Genomic DNA, 24,494 nt, shown 5'->3' on the forward strand with positions numbered 1-24,494 from the left:
GGCCTCAGTTGTCCTAACTGCGGCTCAGACTCCACCGAGCTCATACAGCAAGCGGGAAATAGCCCGTGAGATTGCAACAATAATGAGGACTTCGGATGCCGTGGCTGTACTGGAGTATAAAACCGGAGACAATGGGCGACAATGGGCGACATGTCTAAAAACGGTCGCAAAGAGATGGGTCGGATAGAAGCAGGCGTGTATCGAGAGCATATTGTGACTGGTTGTCTTCTCAATCACTGCTACAGAATCCTCGTTGTCTTGTGCCTTCACTATCCTCAGGACGCCCTTCATCTGTATAAATCAAACCCTTGAGAGTAGAAGTGAGACCCATGAGCCGCTCCAGATGGTACTCACACATATGCAGTAATCGATGAGTTGATATTCTACAGTAGTGTACAAAGCAGCTCCTCAGCTACATCCACATCTACGCCCCACCCTGCAGCGAGACCACATCCCTACATCTCCCACAAACCTCCTCCTTCTCCTCCTTAACAAAACGCCAACACCTCGGACACTTCTCCCCACTAGGCGGATGCACCAGCACCCTCGCCTTCCCCAACAATCCCGCGTCGCTCGAAAGCGCTTCCTCCTCCCACCACTGCGACCGCTGCTTCAACGTATCAGAATCCTCCGCCGTGAACACATTGTTCGCAAAAAACGACCCTGTTGGTGTCCAAAATTGAAGATCGCTGATAACAAAGAGGCCAGCGAGTTGGGTTTCGAGTTGCGCTAGATCGAGAAATGTAGGCTCCATGCAAGCCGAGAGTTCCGCGTAGAAGTTCTCGGGGTTGGTCGACTTTGGTAGGTAAACCGTCGCTGCGCTCTCAAGACTGGAACCGATCTTTTTCTCGGCACGGAGGCGCTCTTGTGCGATCTTGATAGCTGTACCTAGTGTACTAGTTGTCTCGCTCATGGCCTCCAGACTAGCAGATTCGGACGCCGCGAGCGCGGGAAGAGGCGACCAAACCGCGCGTGCAGGATGAGCACTCTTCTCCTTGAGTTCTGCAGGAACATGATCCCATACTTCTTCAACAAGCAGCGGACAGACTGGAGCAAGTATCTGCAACAGCTCATAGAAAATGAGTCCCAAAACGCGCTGAAGTGTCTCGCAGTCCTTTGTATCGCCAGTGTACACGCGATCTTTGAGTGTTTCAAAATAGAATGCACTCAAATCCATGGAGATGTACTTGTTGATCGCGTTCACACCTTTGAAGAACTCGTATCTGCCAAAGTGGTTGTGTACTTCTGCGCTGACCTGCACCAGCCGATGGACGGCGAGGCGGTCAGTGAGTTCGCTGAACTCGGCGATGGTGGGTGTGAGCTCGTTGAAGAAGGTGAAGGGTGGCGGGCAAGATGGTAGGGAGAATATGCCTAGCAGCCATTTGAAAGTGACGCGGTATTTGTGGAGGGCTTGGTTTACGGACATCAGGACGGGCTGCCCGATTGTGACATCGCGTGTATAGTCGCTGCTTGCGGCCCAGAGGCGGAGAGCATCGGCGCCCATGGCATCGTATGTTGGCGTGTGCTTAGTTGCTGGGTCTTGCTTGACGCCTTTCTGTTTCTTTCGTTTGACGGGTGGGAGGAGTTCGCCGGACATGATTTGAGATGGTGAGATGACGTTGCCGAGAGATTTGCTCATTTTGCGGCCGTCTGAGTCGAGTGTGAAGCCATGAGTGATCAGAGTCTTGTATGGTGCTTTGACGGTCTCTGTCGAGTAAGGCTGGGTTGCGACGTGGGTAAGAAGTGATGACTGGAACCAGCCGCGGTGTTGGTCAGTGCCTTCAAGGTATACATCGGCAACAGGCTTGTCTTTTTGCTGCGGAAGGAGCTTCCAACTGGTGCCACTATCGAACCAGACGTCCATGGTATCTCTACCGCGTACGTATGTTCCGGTGAGATGCTTCGGCTTCCAGGCTGGATCGTCCTGCGCATCAGTCCACCAAGCGTTGATACCACGTTCTTTGATCACCTCAATGATATGATCGATGGTTTCAGAGTCCATGGTGGCTTTCAGTGCATCACCCTCGAATTTGTACAGAGCTGGGATAGGAACACCCCAAGCACGCTGGCGCGAGATACACCATTGGCTGCGTCCCTGGATGAAGCTCTCTAGACGACTTCTGCCAGTTTCAGGCATGAAGTTGACGTCGGCGATTGCTTTCATCGACGCGTCCTTAATCCCTTCTACGTTGGCGAACCATTGTTCCGTAGCGCGCGTGATGACAGGTTCCTTCGTTCTCCAGTCGATGGGATATTTGTGGCGGTAGTTTTGCTTGCCCCGAAGCATGTCCAGCGTCTGGAGATAGTTGCATACAGCATTGCTACCCGACTTCTTGATGTCAGCGACAGGTAGACCTTCCAGCAGCTCGGGCTGTTCCGGAAACGCGTCCTTGGTGAAAGCACCAGCATCATCTATGGGAGCAAAAGCTGGAACATTGAGCGCCATGCATACGTTGTAGTCATCCATACCATGTCCAGGAGCGAGATGCACTAGTCCAGTACCTGAGGAGTCGGTGACGAAGTCGGCATGGATTATAGGCTGTAGTCCATTTGCCTTTTGGAACGGATTCTCGTACTGAACTTGACCGGCTAGATCTGCGCCACGCACATCTGCAAGGACTACTTCGAGCTTCCGCTCAAGAATCTTCTCGTACTCCGCTACTCTTGAAGCTGCGACCAAGATCAGCTCGCCATCCTTCTCAGCATCCTTGACTACGCAGTAGTGCATGTCCTTGTGAACCGCGATCGCCTTGTTCGCGGGCAGGGTCCAGGGTGTGGTCGTCCAGATGGCTACGCTAACTTCACGGTCTACCTCCTTCAAAGCCCCGTTCTTCAAAGCCTCCGAAAGATGTACTGGGTATCGCACAAAAGCAGCTAAGCTCTTGTGACCCTCATCGTACTCCAACTCAGCTTCCGCGAGGGCTGTTCGCGAACTCGGGCTCCAGTAGACGGGTTTGAACTGCCTGTAAATCAAGCCCTTCTCAAACATGCTCTTAAACACTTCCAGCTGTCTGATCTCGAAACCGCGCTCCATCGTCTGATATGCGTTGTCCCAGTCGCCCATGACAGCCCATTCCTTGAAGCCGCGCTTCTGTTCTTCAATCGTCCGAGTCGCCAGTTCGCGCGCAGCGTCACGCACGCTTACAGGGTCGGCTTGCGCCGCATCCTTCTTTTGCGCCTGGAGAGCCTTGATCTCAATGGGTAGACCATGGCAGTCCCAGCCAGGTATATATGACACCTTTTTCCCTTGCCCGACCTGGTGCCTGCAGATGATGTCCTTGGTGATCTTATTCAAGGCATGCCCAATGTGCAATGGCCCATTGGCGTATGGCGGCCCATCATGCAGAGTGAAGGTCTCTTTTGGCGCATTGCCTTCCGCCTCGCCATTCTGTCCATTCAACCGCTTCTCCAGGTGTCCATAACGTACAACGCGTTCGGGGCTCGCCTGCCACGAATACAGGTCATCGGTGCATCGTCGTAGGTAGGTTGGGTTCGTTGACGCTAATGGTCGCGGCGGAAAGCTAGATTTTGGCAGTCGGAGGGTGTTTGACCATGATGCGCGGAGGATGCGTGTTGGGGTTAGCATAATAGCATCATGGGCGGGCGAATCGGCGGGGAAGTGTTAGAGTTCCAATATTTTTGGATCCATAGATGGGCTCGGTGATGGTTCGGCCGACATCGGCGATGACGCGGAGATAGCGTCGCGTCATTGATGCTCTGCTAAGTATTAACACCGCTGTCGAAATGATAAAACTCAGGGAACAATGTATGTGATGAGTTGCTACATTTAGCTCTATATTACTGGAAACCCTCACCACATGTGCGCGGCCACAACGCCTTCCATAACTGCAGGCACTAGCAGCGGCACTCATATCGTATCAATACACGGTCAACGAGCTCACAGCTCCGTTCTTCAGCACCTCAAACACCATGCCCGGAAATCCGAATAGCTCAACATTGCCAACATCCGCCGCACCCTCCATCAAGACACTACCAGCATTCGCAAACTTGCTCTTCTTCCCAGAACTCTCTTCCCATCCTCCGAGAAGTTCGCAGCTACTACCAGGGCTGTCGCCCCAGCCTCTGTTCAGGGCCATGCCGCGTTGCTGTAACCTCTCCTGCTCTTCATTGTCGTAGTATGGCTTGAAGACTTCCTTCAGCCTACCGGAAATGTCTCCAAAGCCCATCTCCGAACTAAGGGGATCGCGGTACATGGCTGATGGAACGTGCTCGAGTGTCCATCTGCTTCGTCTGTGCCGGTTAAATGGGTACGAACCAGGCACGTTACCGTGGAATATGATCTTTATTGCGGTAAGGTGGTTTAGGGGTTGCGCGCTGAGTTCGCCTTGCGCATGTAGTTCCGACTCGTGTCTCTCCGCAGTAGGAGAAGGTGGGGAGATCTGCGTAGGTTGAGAGATGAGAATGTCAAAGCCATGGTGATAGTAGTTGTAGAAGTGCTCAGCCGCTGCGACTTCTCGCTCCTGAGCTTCTAGTGCTGCCTCGTCATCATCTTCCCAAGCGTCTTCGTCGTCGCTTCTGACGACAGAGCCGTGGTCTGAGTCATCATCTGGAGTGAGACCACCAGGTGAGAGATCTGACGCGTCGCTCGTCCTCCGATCCTTGTGTATTGATAGGCGATGATCGTTCTTGCGGTAGATGGAGTCTGGGGCACCAAGCTCCATGATCAAATCCTGTGGCGTTGTCTCGCTGAGGATGATCCAGAATGGAGGACTGGAGCGCCTGACGAGCTCTATCCTACCCTCTCCGTGTACCTTGACCGTCTCGATCTCGTCTGGGCCACCATCTTTTGCTTTGCCTAGGGCCAACGACCTCGGATTCGGCGGTATTGCTGTGAACAATGTTCCGCGGGCTTTTTGCCACGACTCGCCGTTGAAAACCGCCATGGATGTTGCAGACCCAGTAGCTGATGATGACAGAAGCGAGATGAAGTCCTTCTTTGGAGAGTAGGCGGAGTGTTGAACTGGGAAGTTGAACGCTATCCCTGGATACGATAAATTGTATGTGCCACTCGCGTTTGGGTCTTCGGACTTCGGGGGTATGTACTCTCCGCCATATGTCGGTCCCAGCAGCTTGTCATAGACATGGCGAAATCTCGGGCCTGATACGCCACCAGAGAAGCCTCCCTCACCAGGCTTGTACACGTCGATGTCCTTGTATACCAACTTGGCCTTTGCGAAATCGAGCACTTCGATGAGGCGGAGGCGCTGGTCGGGACCGTCGAACTGTAGCCGCAGACCGTTGTCAGGGAGGACGACTTGTACGGGTGATGATATGGGTCGTAGTTCGTCGTGGTAGAGTTGGAAGCGTGGGAAAGCCTTGACTTCGGCTTTGATCGTTGTCAAGACCTCGTGTAGGGAGCAACCGAGGGCTGTGTCTCAGTCAGCTTGGTAACTGGGAAAGACGGTCGCAACGGACTCATGAAGCCTACACTGCGCCCAGGCTGTAGCTGCATGATGCCGTCTTCCATGGTGGGTATGTGTTAAGTGTATGAGTGGAGTAAGTTGTCGCAGTTTGTCTGTCAGTTGATGTGCTGCCTAGCTCGTAGATAGCAAGGAGCTCATAGGCGCGTGCTGTGTCCACGAGGACAAGGCGCCGGGTCTATCCGTGCAGCCCCAAACACAAGAATGAATATCAATGAAGCTGGTGTAAAGCGATACAATAATCGATGTTGTGACAGCGTTCTAATCAGTGAAGTACCGACCATAACACGATCGCGGTGAATGAGGGGTGGCGGGGCAGACGCGCAGGCAGGTAGTTGGGTTGACTAGGAGCTCCAACGTTTTGCGAGGGATAAAGCTAATGATATAACATTTGAATGTATTGCATCGACTCAGTGATCAAGGCAGGAAGACATATCTACACGGGGATATGGATGGAGATGTGCATGCATGCATGCTGCATTGACGTAGCGCGCCGTGTTCGCGATGGCTGATAGCGGGTGGTCTGTGCCCCTGAGCTAAGCAGGATCCCTGCATGAACGTGTTTACTGACTGTTTACGTGTGCAGGTTCCGCAACACCAGACGCATGTCACCCTAACCCGCATATCCGCCTTCACCACCTCTCGAACGCCGCCATGTCTGGACTCCCGCGGCCAGGACCGCCGGTCAAGCGGAATACCACGAGCATGCGACCTCCCACGACGCGCCCGCCCCATCTGGCGCGTGGCCGTTCAGCGACACCCGCCATGGACGGCCGCTCATCGAGAGCCGAATCAGTAGCTTCCTCGGCGCGAGCTCCACGATCATCGCCTTTAAAGCGCAAGATAGACTTCGAAAGCGAGGGAGGAGAAGAGACAAACATCAACGTTGTCGTCCGGTGTAGAGGGCGCAATGACCGCGAAGTGCGCGAGAACAGCGGCGTCGTCGTGTCGACCAACGGGATCAGGGGCACTGCTGTAGACCTGTCTATGGGCCCGAGTGCGCTGAGCAACAAGACATATCAGTTCGACAAGGTCTTTTCTCCGGCAGCCGATCAGGCCATGATGTACGACGAAGTTGTGGCGCCTATTCTGGACGAAGTGAGTTGGAACGGAAGAGAACCATCCTCCTCTGCTAATAACTATCTAGGTCGTAGACGGCTTCAACTGCACAATCTTTGCGTACGGTCAAACCGGCACAGGAAAGACATACACCATGACTGGTGATATCTCTAACGTCCTCCCTCTTCCAGATGCCGCCGGCATCATTCCACGCGTTCTGTACGCGCTCTTCCAACGTCTCGAGACCGACGAAATCGAGAACTCGGTCAAATGCTCCTTCATCGAACTTTACAACGAAGAACTTCGCGATTTGCTTTCACCCGACGACGCGACAAAGCTGAAGATCTACGACGATAATAGCAAGAAAGGCTCTACCACAACCATGGTCCAGGGAATGGAGGAGTGCCATCTCAAGACTGCTGCCGAGGGTATCACAATGTTGCGCAATGGAAGCCACAAGCGACAAGTAGCTGCGACCAAGTGCAACGACCTCAGTTCGCGAAGTCATACCGTCTTCACTATTACCGTCTATATCAAGCGAACAACAGAAGATGGCCAGGAATACCTGAGCGCCGGAAAGCTCAACCTCGTCGATCTTGCGGGTAGTGAGAACATCCAGCGCAGCGGTGCTGAGAATAAGCGCGCAGCAGAGGCTGGTCTTATCAACAAGAGTTTGCTAACACTGGGTCGCGTTATCAACGCACTCGTCGAACGCAGCTCACATATCCCGTACCGAGAGTCAAAACTCACCCGCCTGCTGCAAGACTCGTTGGGCGGTCGAACAAAGACGTGCATCATTGCGACCTTGTCGCCAGCGAAGAGCAACCTCGAAGAGACGATATCCACCCTCGACTACGCCTTCCGCGCCAAGAATATCCGCAACAAGCCGCAAATGAACCAGGCCATCAACAAGAAGACCCTGCTCAAGGAGTACACAGCCGAAATTGAGAAGCTAAAGAGCGAATTAATAGCGACCCGGCAGCGCAACGGTGTCTATCTTACACAGGAGAATTACGAGGAGATCACAACAGTCAGCGAATCGAGACGAATCCTTAGCGAGGAGCAACGTGACCGACTCGAAACCATGGAGGTCAACCTGCGCAACAAGGTGGAGGATCTGTTCAAACTTACGACAAACTTCCAGACCTTGAAGAAAGACAACGAACAAACTCAACTAGCTTTGGACGGCACCAAGGGTATCCTAGAGAAGACAGAGATTGTCCTGGAGCACACGCGCCAAAATCTTACTGAAGAGGCGGAATTGCGAAAGGCGCATCAGAAGACTGAGCAAGAGCTCGCAGAGGTTGGGAAAGAGATGATCTCAACACTCGGCAAGACCACATCAGCTATCGACGGTTTACGATCGAAGATTCGACGGAAGTCAGAACTTCAATCGCAGAACCGACGGAATTGGAATTCTTCCCAAACCCAGGTTGTCGATACCACCCGTATGGTCGAGGACCGGATAGAGGAGCTTCAGCAACAGCAAGAACAGTTGATGAACGCGATATCGGAACGTATGCAAGCTTTTGTCAGAGATGAACTTGAGCAGCTTGGCGCCTCGCAGTCTTTCTTGCAGGAAAAGATGGAGGCATACCAGACTTCCGAACAAGAAGTCAACGGACAGACAGCTCAAGCGCGCGACCACATGAATGAAGTTCTGGAGGAGATCAGGACTCTTCGAGAAGACGTCAAGACGAAGATCGGCGCAGGCCTTGATGAGCTCTCAGCAGCGGCGGAGACAATCTCTGCGAACATCATCACGGAACTCGACGCCTTCCACACGCAAGTCCACGCGTCCTATGCGGGGCTCGGCCGAGACTTCAAGACCACCTTTGACGATCTAGTCAAGGATCTGAACGACCAGCAAATCGAGAACGAGCGACTACACCAACAGGTCGTAGAGGCCAACGCGGCCTTGGTCGAGGCGAACAAGACATCTCAGGGCCAACTTGAGAAGGTCGTGAACGAGGAGAAACAGAAGTCAGCCGAAGACCGCCAACAACTGCTCTCACAGCTTACTGCCATCATCAACGCAAACGCCGACGCGCAAGAGAAGAGGTTAGAAGAGAAGCTTTCGGCTGTACGAGAGGAGATGAACGCCGCCAACGCTGCGTTCGAGACGAAGCAAGATGCTTATGCTGATGGCGTTATTGCATGGTCGGATAAGTCGAGAGACATTCTGGCGGGTGTGTCCAAGTCAAGAGATGCCGTCAAGACCAAGATCAAGTCAGACTTCGCAGCCGCGACCCAGCATTCCACTTCGATCAAGGACACGGCCACATCCGTCCACGAGAGCACTGTCAAGACTGTTGAGGCTCAGATGGCACACCTGGACACTCAGCTTCAGTCCTTGGATGACATCGTAGCCCGCATCCGCGAACAGAACAACACCCACCACACCGCCCATACAGCATCGCTGGCTGCTTTGTCGTCAACAGTGGCAGCTTCATACTCTAGCATCGGCGATCATCTATCCACTTCGTTCGATCGCGTTCAGTCTCTTGAATCGGACATGTCAGCACAAGCAAGCACACTGAAGGAAACTTTACCAGCGCTTGCTGCAGATGCGGACATTCGTGCACCACTACACGAGCTCCGCGAAGTCGTCGGGTCCCAGAACCTGATCGAATACAACCCCACCGGCGAAACACCCCAGCGCGTCTCCTACACTATTCCCTCCACTCTTCCACGCACCGAAGCACACGAGAACATCCTCTCTCGTCTTCGAGACCGCCCCGCACCCGTCGACACCACCACACGTAGCCCTTCGAAACAACCCATCTTCGACGACGCCACAGGAACGCTCAACCTCTCTTCTCCAACCGACATATTCGCCGACACGAGCAAGAAGCCCATTTTCTCGCACTCCATCAGTGCGCACGCCCACACCATCTCGCACCTCCCCACAGGCAACCCTTCTTCCCTACGGGAGCTAGATGTTAACGTGGTGGCGCAGGAAGCTCATACCCAGCCACTTCCCCATCTCGCATCCCAGTCTTCTTGCGATTCGCTGAACGGCGGCCCTCCGAATAAGAAGGCGCGAACGAATGGCGATGATACAAGTAAGCTTCCGATGAAGAAGATGACGAGGAAGACGGTTGGTGTCGCTGGCGATCGTGGGGATAGGGAGAATATTACGAATTTCGGTAATAGCGTTGGTCCGGGTCTTGCGGCTGGGCGAAAGTTGAGAAGTCATGGGAGTGGGTAGTTTGGTGGGATTGTGCTGGTGTATAGTTATGGCGTTTTACCCCCGAGTTGGACCTTCTTTGCATAGTCACGGCGTTTGATATGGGCAGCGGTATATCTGTCTTGTCTACTTGTTTTTCTTCTTCTGCTGGCGTTTGGACACTGGGTTCAAAAGGCTGGGCATACATAGGCGTAATGACATTGCAAACTTCTTACCTTCATCACGGTTCCTGGTCACTCCGCAACATTTTGACCGAATCTTTGAATCCGCGCGGGTAAAAACACTCCGGCCCTGTTCGTGACACAGTTACTATGCCGTGTACTCACTTTCTGCCCTAATTCCTTTGTTTTGCGCCTGAGGTTAAGTTTGTCGATACCATGTGTGCCCGGTGAGTTAGTTCGGTTACTACGTGGCTGGTAATCTGCCGATTGATGGGGATAGGGATGCTAGACAAGCTATGAAGATTGCTTACAGAATCAATACGTTGGCGGTCACGCGTGTGGAATGCCGCAGGAGATTCCTTGGGCGGACGAGATCGAAGATTCGAGGCGCCGTTTTGAAGACAGTCATAAGAGGTTTGTTTGGTATCATGTCTAGGTATACAAATTTTCCTGTCAACATCCATATACCCTACAAGGCCAGCCAGACAGCTAGAGATACACTCGCAAAAGCTCCCATTATCGCCCGAGAAGACGAGAATCCATGCACAGCAGCGCCCAGTTCCGAATGCAGCCAGCAGCTGCGATCATTGTCCGCATCGCCAGGGTAGATATTGAAGCTATTTATGGGGTAAGGTGTATTACCACAGTTACCCTCATCAGCACCCCAACAGTTGTACCCAAACCAATCCAGCAAGTTTTCGTCATCGTTAGGATCGCCTTCAGAGCAGTCCTCTCCTCCATTGATAGTGACCCAGACACTCGTGAGATGACCCTGCTCGTATCTGTCGTCCGCTGGGTTCGCTACATGATAGCGGTACAGAACGCGAGAGTAGTTGGCTGATCTGTCGTACTTTTCGGCGTTGAGAATCGTCCAGTATATACCCGCATTCGCTTCACCAAATGGGATGTACCCAAGGTTTGATGTCTGGTTCACAAAGCCTTGCGTGGCGTTTCCACCAAAGAGATCTGCAAGGCTGAAACAGTGTTGTACAACGGGAATGCTATCCGTAGTGAAGGTCAAGGCGTCGCGGGAGTTGTAGTAGTCGCAGGTGTCGTCGTGGCCATCTTTGAAGAAACGCAGCGTCAGGTTTCGACTGTTAAAGGGTCAGTTGGAATTACATCGATACATACGAGAGGGCACAAACTTGTATGGGCTTAATTCTTCCCCATCTGCGTTCTGGGATCTTTGCGCATGTGCGTACAATGGAGAAGAGAGCAAGGCTAGAAACGCCGATCTGTTGATGATCTGGAGGAGCTGCATTGGAACTAGTGGAGCAAAAGGTTCAGGGAGACGCTCAAAAGCGATGGATTTCCTCGATCCAGGACGAGGTTCTGTGTGAAATCGGTCTCAGTAGACGCGAGCGTGGTGGCTTGTCAGTGTGTTTGTGCTCCATCTCAAGACGGCGCTGCATAATAAGGCCATCCGCTTCTTGCCAAGAGTAAGGCATACTCAGTGGACATTTCGTCATGTGTCACATGGCGGCTTATACCATCTGAGGGATTCGTTGTTCGGGCCATCTCCACCGGCTATTCGGATTGAACGGAACGTTGTTCGTCCCTCCGATCGCAACTCGTAGGATGATCAGCTCTCATCACACCGTTGTCATTTCCTTCCCCTGGCCTGACAAATGATTTGTGTCCGCTTTATCCGTATTGCTGGATCATAACAGCGCACATAACTTTACCTAGCACTACGACGTTGGGGCGGGGTTCAGTGGCACAGTTGGCTTGGCTGCTAAGCATTGTCCTGTATTTGGTGTTTGTTTGCCGAGACCCCGGACAGGGCGTGCCGGGGGGCTTATTTACCCCACGTGCCCGCTTGGCTACCTAGCCAAGCGGGTCGCTAGGATTGACTACCATCAAGCAACAATACTTTGATTCAACGTCCTCACTCCAACTGAACTACAGACCCAGTACTTATCTTCTGCCGGGCGCTTCTTGTGGTTACTACTCCAGGGCTGCGTCTATTTCGGCCCGTACTAACCTCAGTACCTAGGTGTTGCCCAGGTGAGCATGCAGGCTAACCGTTTTTCACTGAGTTCCTGTGGTTACACCACATCACCTCTGCGCGGTTTGGTTTGTCAAAAAGTCTTGGGCATTAGGCCGGACTGCCGATTAAGCCTAAGGATGTTGCGGCTAATAAAGAGATGGGACATCACACAGTGAAGATTGTAGAGACGAGATCTCGATGTAGCACCACGACAGATCCACACATGAAGGACACTTAGCTACGCAAGACTAAGGACGGAGCCATTCTTTCAAGATTCTATGTGCAAATACTTAGGCAGTTCCTTGCCGGGATGGAGCTGCCACAAGCTTGCCTGTGCAAGGTTTCGATATGCTCCTTCAGTTACTCTGGTTGCAGGTGTAAACGTTGCCTCCAGTCCAGAGCGGGGTTGCCTGGCAATACCCTTTGCAGATCTGGCCGACCCTGTCTCCGGCTTGTTCAGTCATGTAGCAATCGTCCTCGCATTGTGTCCCTAAGACGCATAGAGTCAACTTCTGTTGCTTGAGGAATCAACGATTCGATTGCTGTTACTCACCGGTTTGGTATGGTCCGCCATTAGTGTCACCAGTATCACCGTCCTCGCAAGAGGGGATATCGTTCTGTCGTTTGTTCGGAAGCGCGAGAGCACTCGTAAGAAGAGTAGTGATCAAAGCGATGGAGAACTTCATGGTGCAGTTTTGCGTTCGGAAGTGGTTGGACCTGTTTGGAGAGACGAAGTGGAATCGATGAGATGGGTGTTGCTGGACGTTGTGTCGTCAGGCGAGGTGGATTATAACCATCACCGCGGACTTGGCAATGCAACCTCAGTCCCCACTTTCTAACAATTTCGCAGCCATCACAAGGCCGTGTAGCCGTGTAAACGACATCCTTTCGAGTCGTCTTTCAGGCAGGTCAAGACATCTTTATTGACCAGCGTCTTAAAAGGATCGCATATACAGTGGAACTACAGCAGGTTAGACGTCATTAACTTCGTAAGTAGTCAGTTCAGCACTCGCCAATGCTGATACGGGGCGGAAAATTGAAGTTCCCTCGATGTGGGTAAATCATTGCCAACATTTGGGGGCCGAACATACGCTGCTCAAAATGTCCCGATTTGCTGCCTTGTTCAAGACATCATACGACAGCATGCCGATTTGCCGGGCTGAAGTAGGGATCATTCCTCGTTTCACGGATAACAAGGAGCACTCCAGCGAGACTATGTAGATATAAAGGCGTGTTAGTTCAAGGTCAAATGTCATCAAGCACACCGAACTCTCCATTCCACGAGAACACGTCTGTCTGCAAATATCAACATGGGGACTCAACTCCTTACTGTCTTCGGTCTCTTCAGTGATGCACTGACTACGACTGGATTCTTCCAGGACCTTGTCCAAGATAGCCCAGCAGATGGTGCATCTATCAGGATCAAAGGTACAGCATCTCAATGCAAACATTCTTCTCCAATATCACCACTAATACATTCTTCACGCTTATAGCCGGTTTGCCCGATCTAGGCAACGACGGTGACAGTCTTGTGAGTACTATAACCTAGTATGGAACGTTTGGAAGCGCATGCTAATAAAATGATAGTCTGGATCCATCAACAAAGTCTATTCCTACTCCCAAGCGAACGGATACCAGGGCCAGGCTGACGGCTGTGACATTGGTAACGGTGGAATCTGCGACGTCATAATAGATGCGGGTGTCCCGGGCCAACGAGCTGTCTACGTCAGCGTCTCAAACAACAACGACGCAACCTGCATCGCTTGGATCACTGTGAACCAACGCGATGGCACGTTCCCCGGTGCATGGACTGGCGATATTGGAGCAGGATGTGGCCAGACCTGGTATGAACAAATCGAGGTAGCGGGGAAACAAGAAAACGGCAAAGACTACGTCCCCAAATGTACCTGGCTAGATGCTGATCATACCAACGACATTCCAAGTGCTGCTCTGAAGTTCGATGTCACAGCGTACGGCGAGAACGTGAACCAAACCGCGGATGCCAACGCAGCATGCGACTACACAATCTTTGGGGAAGACAATGGGCCTCTCGCCGGTAAGCTATCACCCTTTATACTTGCCGTACTAGAACGTCTATCTAACGTCCAAACTCAGGTAAACCTGGTGCCAAACGAAGCACCCCAGAGCGATCACAGTGGATGACCGAAGCACTTGTCGTTTCCCACATTGCAAGCCACTCGGCGAAGGGACTTTGCGATTCTGCCACGTCTTTAGGACCAGACTTTGTTGATATCCATGGCAACTTCTGCGACATGGGTTCCAAGACTCTCACCCCACTCTGCTCCTCGCAAGACGTTGATGGATGCGTGGAGCTGGACGAGGACGAGAAGGCTGTGGTGAAGCGCATGAGCGTTGCGAAGCGTACCGCCAGTGTCAAGCACAAGTCTTACAAGAAGATCTCCAAGTGGGGATTCTAGATGACAGCCACCTATACAATCTCGTGAGACGAGGTTCACATACACCTGCGGAGTATATACTCGATTTCGCTCGTTAGAAATAAAAATTTGTGTTTTGCAATCTTGCCAACCAATCTCGCAAGTGGCGAGGTCGTATTTTGCCGTTCATGAGTTCTTGCTGCATGAGTTCCATGGCTTTGCGATGGGACGAATGGCGGTTAATGTCGCGCAGAAGAATTGTGGCTGCATCGTACTACACAGTGTCAGGACGAAATTTCAAAAGTCGTGTCCTTCCCCGTGTGATCGTCTCAGCAGCTAGAGAAATGTCAACCACCCATCACGAACATGGACCAGCACGCCGAAAGTTCATTATGCAGACGCGTATCTTGGGAAATTTTGATGTCGAGACAAAAGAAGAGGATTCCGGGAACTAGAAATTTAGAGTTGTTCCCCTTCCGCCTGCCGCTGCTTCCGTGCAGGGTCCCGTTGCGCTAGTTGCTCGCAGCGGTCATTTGCTCGCCTCACGAACTCGAGAAACATCGGAGGGTCGGTAATGAGGTCTGACAGTTGGTCATGTTGGGCACACCTGGGCAGCCTGGGTGTCGACGAAACCTTAAAGGTCGGAGCCATTACGCGTACCGTAGCCCTATGAACTTCACGAAGGAGTTGCTGATGGAACTATTTGCGCATCCAGGTGCACGAACCCTTGGCTGTTAACTGCCGAAACAAAGAAACATTGGTATGAACAGCATCCTTCTGATACAACTCACTAACGGATGTCTTTTTTGGAAAAAGGAAACTATGAAATGAGGCGACTTTGAATCGGGGAATCGTCCAAGAGCGAATCCTTATTCCCGCGTCGACAACAGGGCAATCCTTACTGCATTGAACGTCGCGACCGCCTCCCTCATCCAACTCGCATCCGTTTAGCAAACCTCCGGATAGGTTATTGTTTGCTTCAACAAGTCTCTGGAGATGTTCTCCGACGATCTAGATCTCGACCCCGATAGACCTGATGTTTCCTTCGTGTCCGTATATTATCACCTGCTCGACATCACGTTTCGTACATTCACATGCTATGAACAGATCACAGGGCCATATCTTTCCAGTTGATTCAGCTTACTTTGAACTTGTCTGATGTTTATTCCTACTTTCTATCAAACCCTAGAACACACAGTTAACACCATCACCATGCATTCATCGTCTATCAACTATCGAAAAACTCACTCTCCTTATCCATCAAAGCATCCACCTCATGCTCCTTCAATCCTACCAAATCCATCTTGAAATGCCAATTATGCCACCCAATCTGGCGCTCATACCTTCCAATATACCCCTTGACCAGCTCCCTCCAAGTCTCCTTGCCGATGCCCGCTAACCGTTCATCCCTCATATCCACAACCTCCGTCTTCCCCGGCGGCGAACCCTCCACAAACTTCACCCTCTCCACACCCCCAAACGCATCTTTCATAACCCTAACCACCATAGCAACATCCGCCTTCGGAATCCCCTCAATATCAATAACAAGTTCCCGCAAATGCAATTCCTTGGCAAGAGCTCTCAACTGACAGCGCCAAAACAGCGGTAACCCAGTCCCGCCATTCGGCTGCGGCGGCTCTAGAAATTCGAAAATCGCATCGGAGGCTAACCAGCGCACGCAATGCAGAAGAGCGTTCTTCCCGAAATGGAAGGCCAAGCGTTTAATGTGGGGACGATAAGTCGGGCCGCATTGCCAGAGGAAGTTTGTCGTTCCGCTGAGGCCGAAATGGAAAGTCGTGCTGCGCATTATGTATGGGCGCATTGTGTCGTGGATGCCGCGTGAGATGCGTAGTAAGGTTGATAAACTGATGGCTCTTTCGGATGCTCTGGCACAGTTCCTGCGCGCGTCGTTGGTGAGGTCGTAGTCCCGGGTCAGTCCGGCGGCGGTCATGAGGATCATTTCTTGGAGTTCGGTGGGTAGGCGTTGGAATTGGTGGAAGAGGGGCTGGATGGGTACTGTGTCTCGTTTCGAGGGCGGTGGGCCAAGTGCTTGGGAGCGGACGCGGAAGACGTAGTCGGCTGTGTTGGCGACGCAGTGGCTACTCCGGCCTGGCAAGCGGGCAGCGAGGTGCCGAAAGTAGAGTCTATTGAAGTAGTCGCGTGCAGAGAGCCATCCTGAGCCGAAGCGGATGACGAGGTTGTAGTAGCTGTTTGAAGAGCCGGATATGGCTTCTGGTGATGGCCATGCCTCCTCTTTCTTGTCCTCCGCGAGCTTCATCTCGCTGCTGAGTAAAGCCATGCTCCTGCTCTTGATATCCCGTCCCAATTCTCTTATCTTGCCGTTTACGCTGTCCTTCTGCGGTCCAAAAAGCTTAATAGCAACCGTCTTCCTATAGTCCGTAAAACTCGAGTCTGTCAAAATACAAGTTACACTTCTACCCAATTCGAGGTTTTCGTTGTATTCAGGCTCAGACGGTAGTAGGCTGAGTTTTCCTTGAAAGAAATTACTCGATTCGTGGCTCAAGTGCCATCGTTTCAGATGTTCCAAGAACGATTTTCGCCGCTGCTCCTGAAACGAGAATTTGCTTGATGGGCTGCGTGGAGATTTAGTTGTCTGCGAGGTAAGAGGAGGTTTAGGGGTCTTGAAATCGGCCGAGGTTGTTGTCAGCGTGGACGGTGCTGGCTCCGTCGTCGGTGTTTTTGGGACACTAGTGTCGCAGGTGATGCTTCCGCGAGTCATAGTTTTGGTAAGTGAACCGTGACGAACAACCACCTAGACCTCAATGGAGCGGTGTGTTGATCTGGTGAGCTGCTGTGGGAGTAGTGAAAGAAACTGTGTCAGATATCTGGTGATAGTTCCAGGTTTGGTTCAAGCTAGTTTGTCGTGTAACGTATTCCCGCCGGTTCCCGTTTTGCAATGTAACAGGGTCCTGATTAGAACGAAGCGCACGTTCAACCACGTAATTTCATAAATGTTTGCTTTTTCTGGTAAAGAGTTCCCTGATAGATACAGGACGAAGGATTGTGATTACGTCGGTTGAGTTGCCTGGCTTTTGGTTTCTGGAAAGGCAAGAGCGCCGGTATTGGCAACAATGGCTCAGCGAACTGACAAAGGTTTGGTAGAACTGTCAGGCGAGAGCAAACCGGCAGGCTGGGGAGTTAAGGCCGTAGCTCATGGACCCTGTGATGCGCACAGGCAAGTTCCAGCACGCCAATATCATTTAGGTGATGCACCTTTGCGTAACCGCGCATGAAAGCGGGCGCCTCTTGGCATATGCAGACTAGTCGCTTGACCGATGTTAGACGACACGCGACTACCCCAGGTGTTCTTGCCAAATAACACCCGATCGTATATGAGACATCATGATCAGCTTTTCAGATGCTGTTGTGCGTCCGCAGACATTAGGAGATTGAAAGGGTGCAGAATATGAGAATGGTAAATATCATATCGAAGGTGGCGATAATGCCGGGTATCTTTCCGAAAGTACACACAAGAAACTTCATCCAGCCATTCGCTGTGCAATCAGGCTCTTCCCTCTAGAAAGCCTGCAGCTCTTTCCAAGAGCCCGTTAAAGCCCTTCACATTGGCCAGAAGGCCGCCACTTCGAGAAGTGACGTCATTGCCGACCATTTGGAGCAGCATAGGAAGGGGGATATTGGGTCCCTCCTCTTCCCTCCCTTCTTTGCGTGCCTTTTTCCGACCGTTCTTTATTGCAGCCTCAATCTCGAACATGTCATCGCTAAGGGTATTTCTGGCATCTACCTCGGCCTTCTCGGCGTTGTATCGTGCTTGGGCATTGTCTGTTTCGATAGCAATCTCTTGTCTGCTGTCCTGGAGACTGAGAATTTCCCTACGTAGCTCAGCATTGTCACGTTTGAACAACTTGATCTTCTTAAAGTTGGTGCTCAGGAGATCGTTCGCGTCCTGCAAGTCGAGCAACTTCTCGTTAAGGCTCTCCTTGAAAGAGAGCGAGAGATTGATCTCACTTCGAAATTCCTTGCGACGGGTGGAGTCTTGTGAGGCTTGTAGCTTTTCGGCCACGCGGCTCAAGCGGTGGTCGATGGTTTCTTCTAAGATGGTACGCGTGGTGTCTGCGACAGTGATACCTCGGACGGCAGAGCCCTTGATGCGCATGACAGAGATTGTATGCTTGGGCCCTAAGAATTTCTGACGCTTCCGCGGCGGTTTCTCTGATGTAGGTTTAGCGCGTTGTGTCTGCTTGGGAGACGGGTTTCTCGTTCTGGGTCGTGGAGTGAGTTCTGCCTCTTCGGGCTCCGGCTCTTCGTACACGTCCGATTCTTCATCCGCACTGGAAATTTCGACAGCGTCCTGATTCCGTGGTGTAGGTTTGGGGGAGTGTATAGATGGTTGTTCATGGTCAGGGGAGACATCGTCAAGAACCTCGTCCACTTCTTCCGGTGTTGGCCGCTCGCTGTTTGTCACTTCTGGCTCGCGTACAGCTGGCGCTGCTTGAACTTCGCTTTCCTGGACTGCGACTTCTTTTCTGGGTCTGCCGCGCTTGGCAGGCTTCGTCGCCGTGGTTGCGGGGACCTCAACCTCCTTGGGTTCCTCCACTACCCGGCGCGGTCTTCCCCGTTTGGCTGGCTGCGGCGGAGTGGCTTGTTCTTCAGACTGTTGCTCTCTCAATTGTTGTGGTGTCGCACCATTCGCTACCGGCGTTTGCTGGATTGGTGTTGGTTGGCCGAGTGAGGAGAGCTCGTCTGCGTCCATTTCAACATCTTCTTCAGCGGTTCGCTGCGGCCGTGGTTCGCTTCCAACCACCCGCGGTGTAGATCCATTGAGCTGCGGCGATAGCTCATCTTCGCTCTCTTCGTCCACTGAAGCTGCGGCTGGTGTCTCGAGAATAGCGCCGAGTTGTGAAGCGGAAGAAGTTCTGGGTTGCCCGTTTGGAAGTACGCTGGGTGTAGCCGGGCCACGATCCGTAGAACGCGATCGCCGTAGTGTCGACCGCCGCGATACAGCTGACGCTTGCTCAACACCCTCGGTGGCAGGCGTCTTTTGTCGGGCACTGACAGGGGTTGCGCGTGTTTGTGACGATGCTTGTGGAGGCGTTCGTTTGATGACGGTAGACTTGGCGAAGACCGTCTCGCGTGCAGTACTGGCGCCCTCTTCCAATATGGATAGCTCGTCTGGTACGCTGTCTTGTTCTTCGCGTATGGGTAGAACCGTCCCAACGACCCTCCTGCTTTGTTCGATGGAGCGCACAGCGTCCTCACGGTCAGGGCTTAGCTCATCCTCTGCCGCGTCGTCTGCGCCTGATTGCGCATTTGGTGAACCCCGCTTCCTCTTGCCCAACTGAGGGGTCACCGTGTTTTCTTTTGGTGTAGCTTTCGGCTTTGATGCAGTGCTGCGCTGAATCGACGCGCTTCTCTGCCGTTGTGCCGAGCCATTCGCGCTCCTGGGTGTCTTCTGGGCTGGTGTTCGTCGCGGTGATTGCTGGGGTGGGAGAGAGGGTTGTTTGGTCGGTTGCGAACTGAGAGCGCCGAAGTTGAAGCCGAAAGACGCCTGCACAGATGAAGGCCTGTCGTAGTCAGCGTTTGCATGTCTCAGGAGTTCTCGAGTGTCTTACCCAGCACCGCGCACGCGCTGTTGTCGATGTTCGCGGCGATCTAGAGACTTGTGAGTATGAAATTCGGATTATGAATCCTTGAACAGAACGAACATACCGACTGGCGCCATAACAATGTGTGTCGTAACAATTCCTCGAGTTGATGTCGTCGCCGTCGCGTAATCGAGTCGTTGTTATGCCCGGGCGCATCTGAGGCCAACGCGCTAAGACATGCTCGGGTGCTCGGACCCCCGACCCATGTTCACTGTCCCCGCAACTTGGGAACTTTCACCTGCTCACCTCACGAATACGAATCTATACGCCGACGCAACTATGGGCTGGCTCTGGGGAAGCGGGAATAGCTCAGGCGGGCAAGACCAACTCGATCCATCTCTCCGCGACTTCCTCAAAAAAGAGGCGCCCACTGGCCCGAAACCTTCATTACCCTCCGCTCCCAAAGAAAAGCCCGCCGAATCGCCAACACCCACACAAGCGCAAGCGCAAACACAGACCGATCCCGAGAAGCCATATGTGCCACCGCAATCGCAATTCCAAGATGGCCGATACGCCGACCTCTGGAAGACCTACACCCCACAGGACGTCGTCAACAACCGCGGAAAGTCGGAACAAGACAAGTTACGAGACCTCGTAGACGCCTACAACGATCGCAAAGCCTCGATCGGACGAGTCGCCATGGAGAACTGTGCACTGGAATACATGAACCAATTCGAGTGTTTCCAAAATCCCAAATCATGGTGGTCGGCAGGAACCATGTGCATCGGCGAGTCACGCAAGTTCAACCGCTGTTACGACATACAGTCAAAGTTCTTGAAGGCATTGGGATACATGACCATGGACGAGCGGTCTCCGGAGGAAGACGAGCGGATACAAATGCACGCAGATAAACTCTACCAGCGCATGATACAACAGGAGGAGGAAATGGAGAAGGCCAAGGTAGAGGGACGGCCAGTGCCCAAATTCGAAAGCATATTGTCGAAACGGAATGTCGCGGAAGCCATGAGCGGCGTATCATCGTCAGGGAAATCAGCTGTGCCGATAGCTGAGATTGGCAAATCGAGTAGCAGCATGGACGATACCGATGTGTGGAAGCAGATCAAGCCGGAAGTACGGGAAGAGTACCAAAAGAAGCTAGAGAGCCTGTCGCCCGAAGAGCGCGAGATCGAGAGGATGGCTATAGTTGGTGAGATTAGGGCGCAAACTGGTGTGGCAAAGCAGCTGGAACAGACATTTATCGAAGAGCGGGTAGCTCGTATGAAGAGGAAGGAAGCTGGCCAAGCAACAATTGGCGACACAATCAAGACGTTGTGGGGATGGTGACCACTGCTTGAGAGGTGTAAGTAGATTTTGTTTCGATGACGTGTACGATCAATTCATTGGATGAGATAACAGCAGCCATATCGCGAACACATCCGCGCACATTTCCCGTCCATACTCACAGTGCACAGTCATCGCAGATTGCATGTCGTGCGCATTGACAATGCGATAGTCTCGACTCTCACAATGCCGCGACACAGCTATAGATTCGCTAGCTCATACTTCCCACCACCGGGGTACCAGAGCCACCAACCGGAAGCTGCACGCCCACTCACTCCAGGAATCTCGAACTCCTTCCTTCGACACCTCCGCCACAATGCAGCCTTACTCTGACCACAAAGACACTTCCGAAATGCCATTCAGCATATCGGACACATTTCTCGTCCTCATCCTCGTCTTCCTCCACATCTTCATCTTCTGCCTTGCATTCGAGATATCGCGTTGGTCGAGGAGCAGAAGGATCGATTACGAAATGGCGGTGGTCGATGATCAACCGCTTCGCGTTGAAGTCGATAGGTGGCTGGTCGTTCCTGCTCAAGAAGAGACAGTGCCAGAATATTCTGCAGTTGACTCGAGCCCGCCTCCGCCCTATATCAAAGATGTCGATCTGGATGTCTTTGTTGTAGAGGTGGATGAATAGGACGACGACGCTGGGAGTGGTTGAAGACTGACGTACCACGCTAGTGTGGCTACGATCCGTGTTGCAATATACGAAAATACTTTTTTAAGCCAGGAGTATACATCGCCTTAGGCGGTACTCACTTGTAAACTTTTAATATTGTGTATGCAGCAAAACGCGACACCATTTCTAGTTCACCATGGTTACACTCATCACTTTAGTACTAGGAGGAGCGAAGTAGCAAGTCCCCACTGCCTCGACCATAGTTCTGGGAGGAGCGAGTACTAAATCCCCACTGCTTCAACTATAGTTCACCAAGTCTAAATGTTTACTTAAAAACTCCATTGCCTCCATTTCTCTCTCGCAAGTCTTCAAACTCAAATCTCAAGAGACATCTTCCAGACGTTCCACATCATCACGACATACAAGCATAGATTACCTAAAGCTTAAGCCGCCACCTCCTGCACTACCTACAACGCCGAATACAAACTCGAGCAGCGAAGGTAATGTACCTCTATTGTGTGATTCAATTTCATCTTCTAGCAATGCACACACGTCATCGAAGCCAAAATTAACAGTTTCATCAGCTACGCCATCAACAGACCCTACTACGCCATCAGGATCTCCACCAGAACTATCAACGACAACAATCTCAGGCTTATCTGAGACGAGTCTGGACGAAATGTTGCAACCGCAGAACCCCCGCCCTGTCGATAACCCAGTCGAAGAGTCAGTCGAAGACGCTCGGGATGAACCGGCGACCAATCCAGCAGTAGAGGCTACTACTGAGATGCTGCGACAGAGAGCAGAAGCAGCCCGCCGCCATCGCCGCAGGGCTCGGCTGAATCGCAAGTTACTTCTGGAGGAGGTAGCCAAAATAATGAAAAGCTGAACACCCGGGAGCCTACGTTGACGTTATGTCAGCTACTTTGCGTGTTTTTGTCTCCATGTATGCTGCAATCCTATTTACTTTCTTCTAGAGGAGATGGCTAAACAAGGAAAAGCTGAACACCCTAGAGGCTACGTTGACGTTGTTTTATCTACTTTGCGTGTTTTTATGTTGATGTATGCTGCAAACCTGTTTAGGTTCTTCATCAGATGAGTTGGACGAGTCTTCTGGATTGTGTTCGCTTGAACAATGTTATTGTTATAGTCTACAGGACGCCGTTTGGAAGACTATTCACGAACAATGATTGCGACAATCCAAATACCCCGTCTCCACCAGAGACCTTTCCCGGCCGCCACCACCGTTTCTTCCGACCATCTTCCAGCGTCACCGTCCTGCCTCTCGTCACCACAATCGAAGTCGTCTTCGCCCCACTCTTCGCCAATGGCCCAACCAAGAAAATCCAAGATGCCCTTTCCCGCACGCAAGCCGATTATCTCCCCGCCAGACCTAATCTGCTTCGGCCACTCCTGCAACGAATTCAACTCTTCCAAATTCTTCGGCACCGCAACACCCTTCCCCCTGAACTACACTACCACCTCGTCAAATCTCTTGCCTTCTCCCACCAGCGACAAACTCTACAGCGACCTTACCCCCATCACCACCCCCGATCCAACCAAACAATGTTGCGCAATCTGTCATCTCCACCAAACCAGACACATACATTCTTCTGCATCGTCAAAGAGAGGTGTTCCGGTAGTTTCGATACCAGTTTTCAAATTGTACGACTCAGTGGTTTTCCATGAGGCTTGTTTGTTTTCGTATTTGCTTTCTGATCACCAGGTAGCTGGTTTGACTGGCGTGTTTTACGAGGAACTGAGGGAGTTGAGGAAGTGGGTTGTTGCGCAGAAGTGGGATTGGCCTGTTTTAGGGGAGGCATTGGATAGAGTGCTGATGAAGGCAGGGAAGAGGGTGGTGGAAGCGGAGGTAGCGGAGGAAGTGGAGGAGGTGGAGGAGGTGGAGGAGTTAGGAGAGATGGTGGATTTGGGGAACGGTTGTTATGTGTCATAGATACTTCCAAGGTCTGCGAGATCCTCGCTTGTTGTTTAACTAGAAGAAATGCCTTCTCACCATTCTGATTGGACTTTTGAGCTGTAGCAGAGATGTCGCTGCATAAGCGCGCTGTTTCTCTTTCCTGATACCGTTAGCGCGAACAGTTTGTGCTTACTCACCTCGGGCTCCTTCCCACCACTACAGTACAGAATGAACGCATCAGCTTCTATATTTCGGCTCAGTGCCTCTCGTTTCATCATAAACATCACTCATATCCATAATTCTCTCCAACTCTCCAGCAGCGATGTCGACACCCCAATCCCGCGCCGTAGACTTGACCCTCCTCAATCTAACCGACATCTTCGGTCAGAAAGACAAGACGACGCGTATGCAAGCGATTGCAGATATCTGGGTAGCAAGTTCAAATGTGCTATTCGTAGACGTATTGGGTGTGTTCAAGTCGCATGAAGCGATCAGTGAGATGGTGGAGAAGATACAGGGTATGAGTGGAGAGGGCGATGAGTTTGTTGCTTTAGGTACGTAAATCCGTCGAAGCTTTCATAGACATCTTGAGGAAAGGTCATTGCTAAAATCATCCATAGGCAATGTCGAATGTCTCAAATATGACGACAGAGAGGATATCTGGGTGACGAAAGTAAAATGGGGTATCAAAACAGCCAGTAGTGGAGAAATGGGGTTAACGGGCGAGGATGTCCTCACGATAGTGGGCGGAAAGATCAAGGCATGTTACACGTTTCTTGATTCGAAGTAATGTACTGTATTCCAGGGTATCC

General features: G+C 52.0%; 8 protein-coding genes across 8 annotated transcripts; 4 read left to right on the forward strand and 4 right to left on the reverse strand.

Moving 5' to 3' along the window:
* Positions 1-424: 424 nt before the first annotated feature.
* On the reverse strand, positions 425-5,488 carry J4E85_001599 (uncharacterized protein; the record flags this gene model as incomplete). The annotated part of the gene is made up of 3 exons (XM_051465884.1): positions 425-3,445; positions 3,903-5,389; positions 5,437-5,488. 3 exons carry the CDS (start codon positions 5,486-5,488, stop codon positions 425-427), a joined length of 4,560 nt encoding a protein of 1,519 aa, XP_051330441.1.
* A 607-nt stretch (positions 5,489-6,095) lies between these two features.
* J4E85_001600 (uncharacterized protein) lies at positions 6,096-9,711 on the forward strand (the record flags this gene model as incomplete). The annotated part of the gene is made up of 2 exons (XM_051465885.1): positions 6,096-6,539; positions 6,589-9,711. The coding sequence occupies 2 exons, from the start codon at positions 6,096-6,098 to the stop codon at positions 9,709-9,711; spliced, it is 3,567 nt and encodes a 1,188-aa protein (XP_051330442.1).
* A 609-nt stretch (positions 9,712-10,320) lies between these two features.
* On the reverse strand, positions 10,321-11,112 carry J4E85_001601 (uncharacterized protein; the record flags this gene model as incomplete). Its single annotated transcript, XM_051465886.1, has 2 exons — positions 10,321-10,945; positions 10,997-11,112. 2 exons carry the CDS (start codon positions 11,110-11,112, stop codon positions 10,321-10,323), a joined length of 741 nt encoding a protein of 246 aa, XP_051330443.1.
* A 2,039-nt stretch (positions 11,113-13,151) lies between these two features.
* On the forward strand, positions 13,152-14,279 carry J4E85_001602 (uncharacterized protein; the record flags this gene model as incomplete). Its single annotated transcript, XM_051465887.1, has 4 exons — positions 13,152-13,269; positions 13,335-13,372; positions 13,429-13,897; positions 13,957-14,279. 4 exons carry the CDS (start codon positions 13,152-13,154, stop codon positions 14,277-14,279), a joined length of 948 nt encoding a protein of 315 aa, XP_051330444.1.
* A 1,186-nt stretch (positions 14,280-15,465) lies between these two features.
* Positions 15,466-16,977, reverse strand: J4E85_001603 (uncharacterized protein; the record flags this gene model as incomplete). The annotated part of the gene is made up of 1 exon (XM_051465888.1): positions 15,466-16,977. The coding sequence occupies one exon, from the start codon at positions 16,975-16,977 to the stop codon at positions 15,466-15,468; it is 1,512 nt and encodes a 503-aa protein (XP_051330445.1).
* A 783-nt stretch (positions 16,978-17,760) lies between these two features.
* J4E85_001604 (uncharacterized protein) lies at positions 17,761-19,938 on the reverse strand (the record flags this gene model as incomplete). The annotated part of the gene is made up of 3 exons (XM_051465889.1): positions 17,761-19,780; positions 19,829-19,868; positions 19,926-19,938. The coding sequence occupies 3 exons, from the start codon at positions 19,936-19,938 to the stop codon at positions 17,761-17,763; spliced, it is 2,073 nt and encodes a 690-aa protein (XP_051330446.1).
* Positions 19,939-20,038: 100 nt separating this feature from the next.
* On the forward strand, positions 20,039-21,145 carry J4E85_001605 (uncharacterized protein; the record flags this gene model as incomplete). The annotated part of the gene is made up of 1 exon (XM_051465890.1): positions 20,039-21,145. One exon carries the CDS (start codon positions 20,039-20,041, stop codon positions 21,143-21,145), a length of 1,107 nt encoding a protein of 368 aa, XP_051330447.1.
* A 2,859-nt stretch (positions 21,146-24,004) lies between these two features.
* J4E85_001606 (uncharacterized protein) lies at positions 24,005-24,472 on the forward strand (the record flags this gene model as incomplete). The annotated part of the gene is made up of 2 exons (XM_051465891.1): positions 24,005-24,236; positions 24,303-24,472. 2 exons carry the CDS (start codon positions 24,005-24,007, stop codon positions 24,470-24,472), a joined length of 402 nt encoding a protein of 133 aa, XP_051330448.1.
* Positions 24,473-24,494: the final 22 nt, after the last annotated feature.

Source organism: Alternaria conjuncta, assembly GCF_024043145.1.
Source record: "Alternaria conjuncta strain BMP 0040 chromosome Unknown scaffold_2, whole genome shotgun sequence".
Lineage (NCBI taxonomy): Eukaryota > Fungi > Ascomycota > Dothideomycetes > Pleosporales > Pleosporaceae > Alternaria > Alternaria conjuncta.